At 40.5% G+C, this 11,876-nt stretch overlaps 1 protein-coding gene across 1 annotated transcript in view; it reads right to left on the bottom strand.

Annotated features, from left to right (window-relative positions):
- The window catches only part of LOC126298968 (CDGSH iron-sulfur domain-containing protein 3, mitochondrial), a 25,970-nt gene extending 22,281 nt beyond the window's left edge, over positions 1–3,689 (bottom strand). Inside the window, exon 1 of the mRNA XM_049990586.1 lies at positions 3,584–3,689. Coding sequence (XP_049846543.1) covers positions 3,584–3,631 — 48 coding nt within the window. The 5' untranslated portion in view covers positions 3,632–3,689. The remainder of the gene's footprint in view (positions 1–3,583) is intronic.
- Positions 3,690–11,876: the final 8,187 nt, after the last annotated feature.

The following is an 11,876-nucleotide window of genomic DNA, read 5'->3' as shown; positions in this document are numbered from 1 at the left end:
GCAAGAAAGGATATTGAGGAGACATGGCTTAACCACAGCATGAGGGATTCTTTGCAGAATTCTGTGAAGTTCAGAAAGTAGAAGACAAGGTATTGGTGGAAGTAATGTTGTTAGGACAGCTCACGAGTTGTACTCCGCTTCTTTGGTAGTAAACTTGCCCATGACAAACAAAGGTCTTGGGTTGGAGCACCGGCCCAGCACACAGTTTTAATCTGCCAGGAAGTTTCACACTGAAGATAGATGAAATTAATACTGCAGGAGACATTTATGGCATTGATGAGTCACAAAAAACCTGTTGTGTACACTTTACTTCAAGTCGTGTCTATAAGTGGGGAACACAGTAGAAGTGGTATCAATTAAGTGAGTATTTCACCAAATTCATCTTCCCATTGATAGAGACTGCATTTTAGCTCTTGGACTTCCTTATAATTAGAAAAAAATTACTTACCTTGTGGTTCAGAGGGGTTTAGTTAACAACGTGATACCCTGCCAACAGACTGATAACATTTGTATGGTAGAAATATAAGCCACATAAGACAACTAATGATTGACGTCACTAACAACACAGTTATAGTAGAAAAATAAAACCTGGACAACTAATGGCTCCTCCATGGAAATGAGGGTTCGAAGCTAGGATTGCTCGTGTTATGCAGAATATATTAAAAACTCAGAAATATCAGACAGAGAAAACAAGAGCTTGAGTCAGATGAAAATTAAATTACAGAGTACATGCTGTATTAAAAACACACACAGTCACTGGCTTTCCTAATCCCAGCAAAACTGTCATCTTGCAACCCTATCTAGTCCTTGGACAGTTCAATCTATCACTACTACTACTACTACTACTACTACTACTTCTCTCTCTCTCTCTCTCTCTCTCTCTCTCTCTCTCTCTCTCTCTCTCTCTCTCTCTCTGTGTGTGTGTGTGTGTGTGTGTGTGTGTGTGTGTGTGTGTGTGTGTGTGTGTGTGTGTGTGTTTGCTTTTATACAACACTCCAAAACACTGTTCCCACCAATGGATCACCATCCCCACTAGGCCTATATAAGTCTAGTAAATAGCACAATCTAAGCCATTCACCTAAAAACAAACGAAAATTCCCAGACACTGTACTGGCAGCTTGTGTTTGTCAGTAAACCCATTTAGGTTACCTAAAATTCTGCTATCAGAACTCAGTTTAATTGGAAGACACATATAATGTCAAATTTTGATGGAGTATTTTGGGAACTGGGTTCGAGCTTACTTACAAAACCATTTTTTATCTGTATTCTGAACTATTTTCACCTGAGCTTTACTGTATGGCCAACAGATTGATCTCCATGAAGAAGCACTTAGAGCGTAATTTCTTTGTTTCTTTAATCATCGAGAGCATGCAATGATATAGCATTTGTAAATATGACACAATAAAAATAAGTAGCTGAAATGTACACACACACAGGCTATATGCAGATTTTTTTTTTCTGAGGATAGAACAAGTGGCCAGGTGATAAAGAGTTCCCTTGCCCTGAAATCTTCGTGGTTATGACTAACTCAACTGAGCCATAACCCAAGGCGTAGGAAAGACTGGAAGTTGTCAATCTGCTTTTGAGTTGTAGCACGGCCGAAGGTCTCATTCACTCCACATTTAACACACTCTTTGTTAAAAACAAATGGAAATGCAAGTTAAATACAGGATCACTATTTTACATAATATACAAATGTCCAGTAGGCGTTTGGTGCATACTGCGTATCATACATCAAAGAGAAAAAAATTCAATGAAGAGTCAAGCCAAATCATTTAACCAAGAGACATTCACATCTGGCTTACACCCCCACTGTGCCAAGAGGATAGTTTTGGTAAAACAGCCTAAGGGGGAAATTATTAGCCACAATGAACCATGGACTTTGCTGATGCAGGGAAGCTCTCACAGGCCTCAATAATACAGATAGCCATATTGCAGGTACGATTGCAGCAGATTTAACATTGGAGGGGCCATATAAACATGATTCTTGAAACGCAGCAACTACCTTTTCAGTAGTTGCATGGGCAGCAGTCTGAATGAGTGACTGATCTGGCCTTTTAACATTAGCCATAATGGTGTTGCTGTGCTGGTACTGTGAACAGCTGTAAGTAAGAGGGAAACTAAATTTTTCCTCAAGGGCATGCAAGCTCCACTGTAAGGTTAAATGATAATGGCATACATTGGGTAAAATATTCCAGAGTATGGAATGTTCAGCTGTCATGATACAGGTTGGGAATTGCTTGCAGGTTCCACATTGCATCCAGCATTCTCAGCCATGACAACAGTAACTTATACAATTTGTGGAGCTATTGGCCATAGGCCTCTCCCAGGAGCAACTCCCAAATCGCCAGTTAACTTGAACTTCCGAATATGGCGTAATATAATGCTGAAACTGGTAGCCCAATAAAACTTCAAAGGTCCTGCAACCATCTCTGAAAAGATGGACATACAGAGAGCATAATTTAGTCACAACAAACAGTTTAAGAATCATGAAACGTTGCATATGTAAGAAAGACCAGGGGCACTGGAGGATTTCTGAATTGATTACATAATAAGGCAGAGATTCTGAAACCATTCTTTAAACTGTAAGACATTTCCAGGGAAGATCTGAGCTCTAATCACAATTCGTTAGTTATGAAATGTACATTAAAACTGAAGAAACTGCGAAACGGTAGGAAATTATGGACATGGGACCTGGATAAGTCTACAGAAACAGACATATAGTTTCAGAGGTAGCGTTAGGGAATAACTGACAAACTGGTGAAGGTAATATAGTAGAAGCCAAATGGGTGGCTTTGAGAGATTGAATAGTCCAGCTGATAAACAAAATGATTAAAAACGCATGTGTTAGGAATAACTACTGACTTCACTCAAAGGCAATACATCTGACCCACTCACAGTGCACAAACTCTCAGTTTGGTGTGATTAAGGCATTGCTGATTCAAATAGGTTTACTTTAATAAGCTATGTCTGTTGTTATTCATCTGCCAGAAAACTTCTACATCTAACTTGTACTCATTTGGTGTAGTATCCACAAATTACCATCCTATGGAACTATTTTTTTAAAGCATAACACTAACGGAAACAGTCAATAACATAACTATAGAGAACAAAATGACTTCATAAAAAACAATCGCTGTTCCGAATGGTATACCCTTAATGTTAGGTACCGGAAGAAGCAGGTAACTAATAAAAAACAAGTTTCAGCGATCAGATTCTAAGTGAAAAGACTGTGTGGCAGCACCAATATTTCCAACGTACAATCTTCATATACCACAAAAGGAACTTTCAACTAAACTGCAACTAACACATACCTACAGTTAAGTCCCATATAGCTCAGAGCCATTTGAACCTACAGTTGTCAACAAAATCTGAAAATTCTCAGCACATATTTACAGCATTTACACAAAAAAAGATATAATATCTGAAATATTAGTTATGTATTTATTTTAAGTTTATCCTTGTCGTATTACTAACAGACCGTAAACATTAACATGGTTCTGCAGAGCATACGAATTTATTTTAGGTCATAGAACTGTTCGATCGGAACGCAATAACAAAGAGAATAGCATATTCCACTTACGAAATATATACGAAAACTTCTTGCACTCAAATTTCCTCTACAAAGCATGATTTAAATCGCAAGCATAAACAAAGTTCAGTGTCATACGTAAAGATATGTTACTCACGTATCAAAGTCCACCCATTTCACAAATTGGGTACATTATTATACATTATCGATGGTATAGTTTGGGATTTGAGGGTCCGATTTGATGTGTACAATAGGTTTGTTATGGTCAGACAAGTTTCAGCAACAATTTCTCCATTAATATTATTGTTATTCTTTAACTGATTTTATCCTAAATGTCACAATCATAATTTTATCGTCTCAATACATACACACATAAATCATCAATTTAATACTCAGAAGCCTAATCAATATTAGTAAAATAACCAAACACTTAGAAACTACCTAAAAAAACCTAAATTAATTTAGAACCGTCGATACAAGTATGATCATTACATAGCGCCACAAATCGCAAAGCCCTTTGCACACATAGCCAATTTATCATTCAGTGAAGTAGCTTTCCCAGAAAGGCTGAAAATTTCAAAAGTGAAGCCATTGTTTAAAAACGGCGACAAGTATAAGGTAAAAAAATTATCGGCCAATATCTCTCCTCCCAGCATTTTCAAAAATATTAGAAAAACTGATGAAATACCGAATCAACAAATATCTAAATGACCATAATTTACTAAACAGGAATCAGCATGGCTTCCAAGCACGTAAAAATACCGAAACAGCAGTAATGTGCTACACTAAAGAAATAATCAAAAATCTAGAAAAAGATTACAATGTAGTAGCAGTAAATTTAGACCTCTCCAAACCTTTTGACACTGTGAATCAGGACATTCTTTTAGAAAAATTGGAAGCGTTGGGTATACATGGGATAGGAAAAAAATGGCTTGAATCATACCTAAAAAACAGAACACAGGTTGTAGGACTGACATCAACTTACTCCAACCACAAAATAAATTCAGTATCATAGGCAAAAAAAAAAAAAAATGTGGAAATAGGAGTACCACAAGGCAGCATCCTAGGGCCCATATTGTTTATTGTCTATATAAATGATTTTCACACCTCAGATGATGCAGCCAAAGCAATAACATTTGCAGATGATACTAGTGTGATAATAAGTGCACCAAAGCAATTGCTACCAACAACAGCTGATAAAGTACTAAATTACATCCACTCTTGCTTCACTGCAAACAGGTTGACATTGAATGTAAATAAAACAAATTATATGAAGTTTGGGAAAATATGTCAAAATGTAAATCTCAATCTGGTGTGGGGTGACAAAGCCTTAGACAGAATGGGATCCACAAAATTGCTTGGGATTCATGTGGATGAAAGCTTAAATTTTAATGTCCATGTAATAAAACTTGCACACAAACTTAATTCAGTCTGTTTTGCCCTCAGAATTATTGCAAATGTTTGTACCTCAGAGGGTGTCAGAATGGCATATTTTGGCTACTTTCAATCTCTTGCCACATACGGAATAATATTTTGGAGTTCCACAACAAGGCGCCTAAAATAAATTTTTTTGTTTCAGAAGAGGGCCATCTGAATAATAACTCACAGTCATCCACAGACACACTGCAAACCCATATTCAAAAAGCTTAAAATACTTACTATACCATCATTATACATATACAAATGTGTATTCTATGTCAGGACCCACATTGCAGATTTTCAGACAAATGCCGACTTTCATAACTACAATACCCGTAATAGTGCAGCACTCCATACTCAACGAACAAAAAGAACCAATATACAAAGGCATGTGAGCCATATTGGTGCAAATCTGTACAATGCACTGCCCTTCAACATCAGGCAGTTAGAAGATGATAACAAATTTGAAACAGAATTTTAAAAAATTCTAGTAGAACAATGTTTTTATTCTGTAAATGACTATGTAGGTCAATAATTTTTTTCTGATGATATTTATAAAGACAAAATGGAAAATACTCTATCTGTACCTAATCATTCATTACCTAACCATTCATTACATTTACATACTTAAAGGACAGCTGTTGTGTGATGTAAGTATATAATTAAGCAGTGTTGTGTATATAAGGACTGCTGTTTAGGGAGGACAAAACTAAAGCCTTATGGAAAACAGACTATGCATTTAAAATAACAAACATGGATGTATATAGGCTATATTAATTTCATTCTATTATTATTAACTTCATTGTATTATTTTGTTTGTACTTTTTATGTATATATTGCTTGTGTCCCATTTTTTAAAATGGCTTACATGTACCCTTGACAACATCCATACAACATTTATTGTCAACAGATGGACAAATAAAATAAATAATAAATAATAAATAAAATAAAATAAAGAGAGCGTTATCACCCTTTAAAATTTCCGTGGTTGAATAATACTATTTTTACAGAAGACTGACATATAATTTTCTTTTCAGCAAACATAATTCCTTATGGTGAAAAGTTTTCATTTTTAGTATATTATAAATTTCCAGCCCATGTACTGAGAGTTGAGAAATGGATATAAAATGTGGTTATAATTAAACTTTCGCTTCTCGAGAGGACCCCATGAAAAAAGATGTGATAGAAGGAGAACGGAACTGTGTTGAAACATTTGTAGGAAAATATGGGAGAGAAATAACGAATAAATCATCGAAAGAAATACATTTTAATTTCCACATGAGAGGGTAACATTGTTAATTACGTACCATGTTTACATTCCAGGTTACAAACGTCCATGTGACGACCATCAACATCCACAACAGCCTGGAACCGCACTAGCAGCACTTTTCGAACAGTGGAGTATGGGCTATTTAGCAGTCATGACACACCTTGTGCATTGCTTGCACATCGCACATTGCGCCCAACACTCTCAGGTATGGCAACAGTAACTTCTTCCACCATTTGTGGCGCAATTGGCCATCAGTCGTCGGCCTCTCCCAGGTAGTAGTAGTATGATATTCTGCCTTACAGCACGTATTGTCGTGGGTTATGCCTCTTCCACTTTTGTCTGTTCATAGCCAGTATGTTCATTTCTGAATATATGTCTCCTTCGATATTGACCAGCATTTGATATCTTCTCTTTCCTCTTCCCATTTTTCCCTTCACCATTCCTTTTATTCCTTCTTTAATAAACAGTCCCTCCTCAAACAATGTCCAATCCAGTTCCGTTTTCTCTTTCTGATGACTTTTAGCATGTTTTTTTCTTCTCCAACTCTTCTTGATACTTCTTCATTCCTTACTCAGTCTTCCCATTTCACTTTTTTTTCTGTTCTTCTCCATATGCACATTTCTAGTGCCTCCAGTCTTCTTTCATCTTCGTTCCTCAATATCCAGGTCTCCCCACCATACAGCCCAGTGCTCCAGATGTAACATGTGGCAAGTCTTTTCCTCAGATCTTTGTTTAGTGGTCCGCAAAGTAATTTCTGTTTCTTCTTGAATGCTTCTTTTGCCATTGCAGTTCTTTTCCTAATTTCTGTTGAGCAATACATATCATCCATTATTACACTTCCCAAGTAATTTAAGTTATTCACTTGCTCTATTTCCTCTCCTCCTATTTTCATACAGAATTTCTCCCCTTTCCTCCAATTACCATGCTTTTCGTTTTCTTCTTGTTAATCTTGATTCCATATTCTTCTAATTTTGTGTTTAGATCATCTAACATTTGTTCCATCTCTCTTGCACTTTCTGCCAGCACAACCATGTCGCTGCATATCTTGTACACTCCACTCTCTGACCCGCTATACAAACTTCTCTCCTTACATCAAAACTTGCATTAGTGATTTCCTCCAGACAGATATTGAACAGTGTGGGCCATAAATAACAACCTTGTCTTACACCTCTTTCAAGTTTCATTTTTTCACACATCACACTTCTTATTCTTACTCTTGCTCTCAGGTTCAAATGTAACTTTCTAATTAGCCATCTATCCCTCCAGTCAACTCCATATTTTCTTAGGATTTCCATCAGTTTGTCCCATCTGACACAGTCAAAAGCCTTCTCAATGTAAATGAACACAATATACACCTTCCTTTTCCTCTCCATGCACCTCTCCCCTATCACTCTCAGTAGTTCAATGGCATCTCTAGTTCCTACTCCTCACCTGAAACCAAATTGCTCATCTCCTGTCATGCGATTCAGCTTTCCATACAGCCTTCTGTTGAGCGTCCTCAGCTAGACTTTGGCTGCATGCGATATCAGACTCACTGTTCTATGTTTCTCACACTTTTTGCTGTTCTTTTTCTTTTAAATAGGTATTAAGGTACTTTCTGTAAAGTCTTTTGGCCATTTTCCTGTCATGTATATTTGATTACACAATTCAGTCAATTCCCTTTCCCTTCTTTCTCCAATGACTTTAACAGTTCCACAGCATTTCCCATTGCCTTTCCATTTAAATAAAGAATGTAATAATTCAGCTTTCTGTCTGTTGTCTTAACTTTCAGCACCCAACTGATCCATGAGAGAGACAACATAACAAATTTTTATTCCTTGATAATTTTTATGTGGGATCAGACCCCCAAAGGATTTTCTGACAGAACTGTTTACAGTATCTGACTATAGAAGTTGTTGTAATTTTCATAATAGCTCTTCTTACTGATGCACAGGTTAGCATTAACCTTCCTCCAAGTTTCCCCATATTCTTTTATGTAGTGAAAAGATAACATTCTCTGTTTTTGCAACATTCTCTGAATGTTTGTTCTGCAAATAATAATGCCTTCTCTTGCTGCACTATATTTTATTTTCCCAGACACATTTCACATTTTTTCACTTTAAGGCATCATCAGTGGGATCTACGAGGGTCATTCAATAATTAGACAAACTGGTCTAGAGGAAAAGCAATTTTTACAAAACAGTTTTTTTCTACTTTTCAGCATAATCCCCGTGAACATTCATGCACTTGTTTCAATGGGCTACAAGATTTTTTATTCTAGCTGCAAAGAATTCTTTATCTTGATGTTTGAACCAATTTCCCACAAACTTTTTCATATCCTCGTTGTCCTGGATCCTCTTCCCACATAATACCTCCTTCAGTGCACCAAACAAATGGTAATCACTAGGTGCTAAATCGGGACTGTAAGAGGGATGAGACAGTACTTCCCAGTAATATGAGGAAGTGCGTTGTCTTGCTGGAGAATCACACCTCTCATCTGAGATCCACAACATCTCTCTCTCATGGCTGGCTGCACCTTGTTTAAAAGCAAATCCGAGTAGTATTGGGTGTTCATTGTAAACTGAGGGTGTATGTGGTTATTTATAAGTCTAGCAGTCACAGAAGATGTAGCAGTTACTGCAGGTCTCAGCAATCAGGAATGGCACCTGCCACCGAATCTGCACCACGAACGGCCCTCCTGTCCGTCACAAAGCTCTATGTCTTAACACTACGAAATTGTTGCGAGTGAAAGAGATAGTTCAGGATTTACTGGCTTCATGTGTGCTCCGACCTTCTGACAGCAATTGGTCCTTCCCCATTCACTTGGTGCCTAAGAAAGAGGGTTTGTTCCGCATGTGTGGCGACTACAGATCCCTTAATCCTAGAACTACTATAGACAACTATCCGATTCCTCATATAGAGGATTTCACGCAGATACTGCATGGCTTGAAGTTCTTTTCTGTATTGGACTGTGTGAAAGCATATCACCAAATTCCGATGCACGCGCCGGACGTTCCGAAAATTGCAATCATTACGACTTTCGGCCTTTGCGAATACAGCTTCATGACATATGGTTTAAATAACGCTGCACAGACTTGGGCAACGTTTCATTGATTCGATGTTGCTACCACTTCATTTCGCTTTTGCCTATTTGGATGACATACTTATCTTTTCCTCGTCTGTGGAGGAACACAAATTTCACCTTGATGCAGTTCGTGCGGATCTTGCAGCCAACAGCGAGGTTATTAACGACGAAAAATTGCAGCTCTGTTCCACATCTGTTACTTTCTTTGATCACACGGCCTTAGCCGACGGCCTCCGCCCTACTGACTCACGAATCGCGAACATCCTTGCTCTGTCTCTCCTCGAGGATTATTCACAAATATGCCGTTTCCTAGAGATGGTGAACTTATATCGGCGACATATACCTTGAGCTGCCTCCGTCCAGTCGTCTCTAACTGACGTCCTTTCCAAGAAAAAATACAACTGGAAAGTGTAAACTGGACTGGACTAGGCCCATGCTGGTCGTTTTTGACAATTTGAAATCGGCTATTGCGCAGGCTATCACTCTCGTGCACGCCGACCACGAGGCACGGATTTCTATCACTACCGACGCTAGCGAATCAGCACTAGGTGCTGTCCTTCAACAAAAATGGTTCAAATGGCTCTGAGCAGTATGGGACTTAACTGCTATGGTCAGCAGTCCCGTAGAACTTAGAACTTCTTAAACCTAACTAATCTAAGGATTCGAACCTGTGACCGTAGCGGTCGCGCGGTTCCAGACCGTAGCGCCTAGAACCTCTCGGTCACCCAGGCCGTCTGTCCCCCAACAGCACACTGCCGACTCAAAGCAGCCGTTGCGTTTCTTCTCAAGAAAGCTTACGAGAAGTCAATGTAAATGGTCGGCCTTCGACCGCGACCCCCTCGCAGTTTATGAGTAGTCATACAATTCAGGAGTGACGTCGAAGGACGCACTTTGACCGTCTATTCTGATCATAAACCTCTTGTTGATGCGATACGCAACTTGGCGCTGCTTATGGCACATGGACTTTATTTGCTAACATTCTTCAGATCCTTGTTACATCCACGGTGTGGAAAACGTAGTTGCCGACTACCTCTCCCGCATTTCGATAATCTCTGCCCTGTTGAACTTAGAGGAACTGGCGCGGCTTTACGCCGAAGACACGGACACACAACGTCTGCTCTTGGCCTTGCACGGATTATCAATTCCTATCATCTGTGACGTTTCTACTGGTTCGCCTCGCCCCTTGGTGCCTTCCCGCCTTCGGTGCTCCATAATCGCGTTACATAATCTTGCTCACCCCAGAACGCGGGCAATGACACGTCTCATCTGGCCAGGCGTGCGGCACGATTGCCGCTCGTGGTCAGGCGCTTGCGTTCCTTGTGAACGGAGCACAGCGAGCAGACATGCGCAACCTCTTTTAGGACAGTTCAGCGTCCCCACGGGCCACCTGCGCCACGTGCACATTGACGTGGTTGGCCCTCTCCCCCATTCCGAGGGATACAAATACATCTTTCTATGATCGACCGCTCACCCATTGGGTTGAGGCGGTACCTATGGTCGACATTACAGCTGAGACAATCGCCCGCGCTATCATTTCGGTGTGGGTGGCTAGATCCAGTTGCCCCTTGTTACATACCACGGGTCAGGGTCACCAGGTCGAGTGGGCGCTTTTCGCTCACCTGCGTGAGTTGTGCGGGGTGGCGAAATTTCACACAAGTGCATACCATCCCCAGGCCAATGGACTAGTCGAGCGATGGCACAGGATGTTAAAAGCTGCACTCATATGCCACGGCAGGCTTTGGTCTGAGGCTCTGCCATGGGTATTGCTGGGATTCGGCTCTGTGCTTAAGGATTACGTCAGTGCTTCGTTGGCGGAGGTCCTGTATGGTGAACCGCCCGTCATGCCTGCCGAATTCGTCGAGGACACATCTCCAACGAACGCTACCGACCTGCTGGCCCTCGTTGAATGAGTGCATGCTCACGTGGGCCACCGTCGACCACCTCTACCTCGCGCACACACCACGCCACATGTGTTTGTTAGGGACTGATGACCTTAGCAGTTAATTCCCATAAGATTTCACACACATTTGAACATTTGGAACAGGTTGTTTGTGCATAAGGACTTGAATTCTTGCGATTTCGTCATGTTACAGGATGACTCTGTTAGCGTGGCTCTGCAACCTCCGTACTCTGGACCACACCGCGTATTACGCCACGGGGTCAATAACTCATGATTCTGCTCATCAGCTGCCCAAGTACAGTTTCGGTACAACGTTCAAAGCCTGTGTGGTCCCTTCTGGAGCCACTCCTCGCCACTCCCTGCCAACCTGCCTCCGCCAATGTGTCGCCTACCGCCGCCGCCTCTGTGGCCCCTGTCGACTCACCACTGCCTGCACTGCTGTCCGCCGCGCGAGACCTTGAGAATGACATGCCCGAGCCACACACTTCGCTCACTGGACGCCGCCTCCGCTCTTGTATGAAGATTTTTTTTTTTTTTGTGGACGTGTACTAACTTCACCCAGCCATGCTCCGCACTCCTAGGGAGGGGCTCTGTGGTGTCTCTGACACGAAGTGACACTTCTTTGATTATTCTCTTTGGCTTTGTATTCTGTCATTGTTCTCTCACGCCATGTTCAACGTCCACTTCTGTA

Source organism: Schistocerca gregaria, chromosome X, assembly GCF_023897955.1.
Source record: "Schistocerca gregaria isolate iqSchGreg1 chromosome X, iqSchGreg1.2, whole genome shotgun sequence".
Lineage (NCBI taxonomy): Eukaryota > Metazoa > Arthropoda > Insecta > Orthoptera > Acrididae > Schistocerca > Schistocerca gregaria.
The sequence above is the reverse complement of the archived record's forward strand: the minus strand, read 5'-3'. Positions and strand labels throughout refer to the sequence as shown.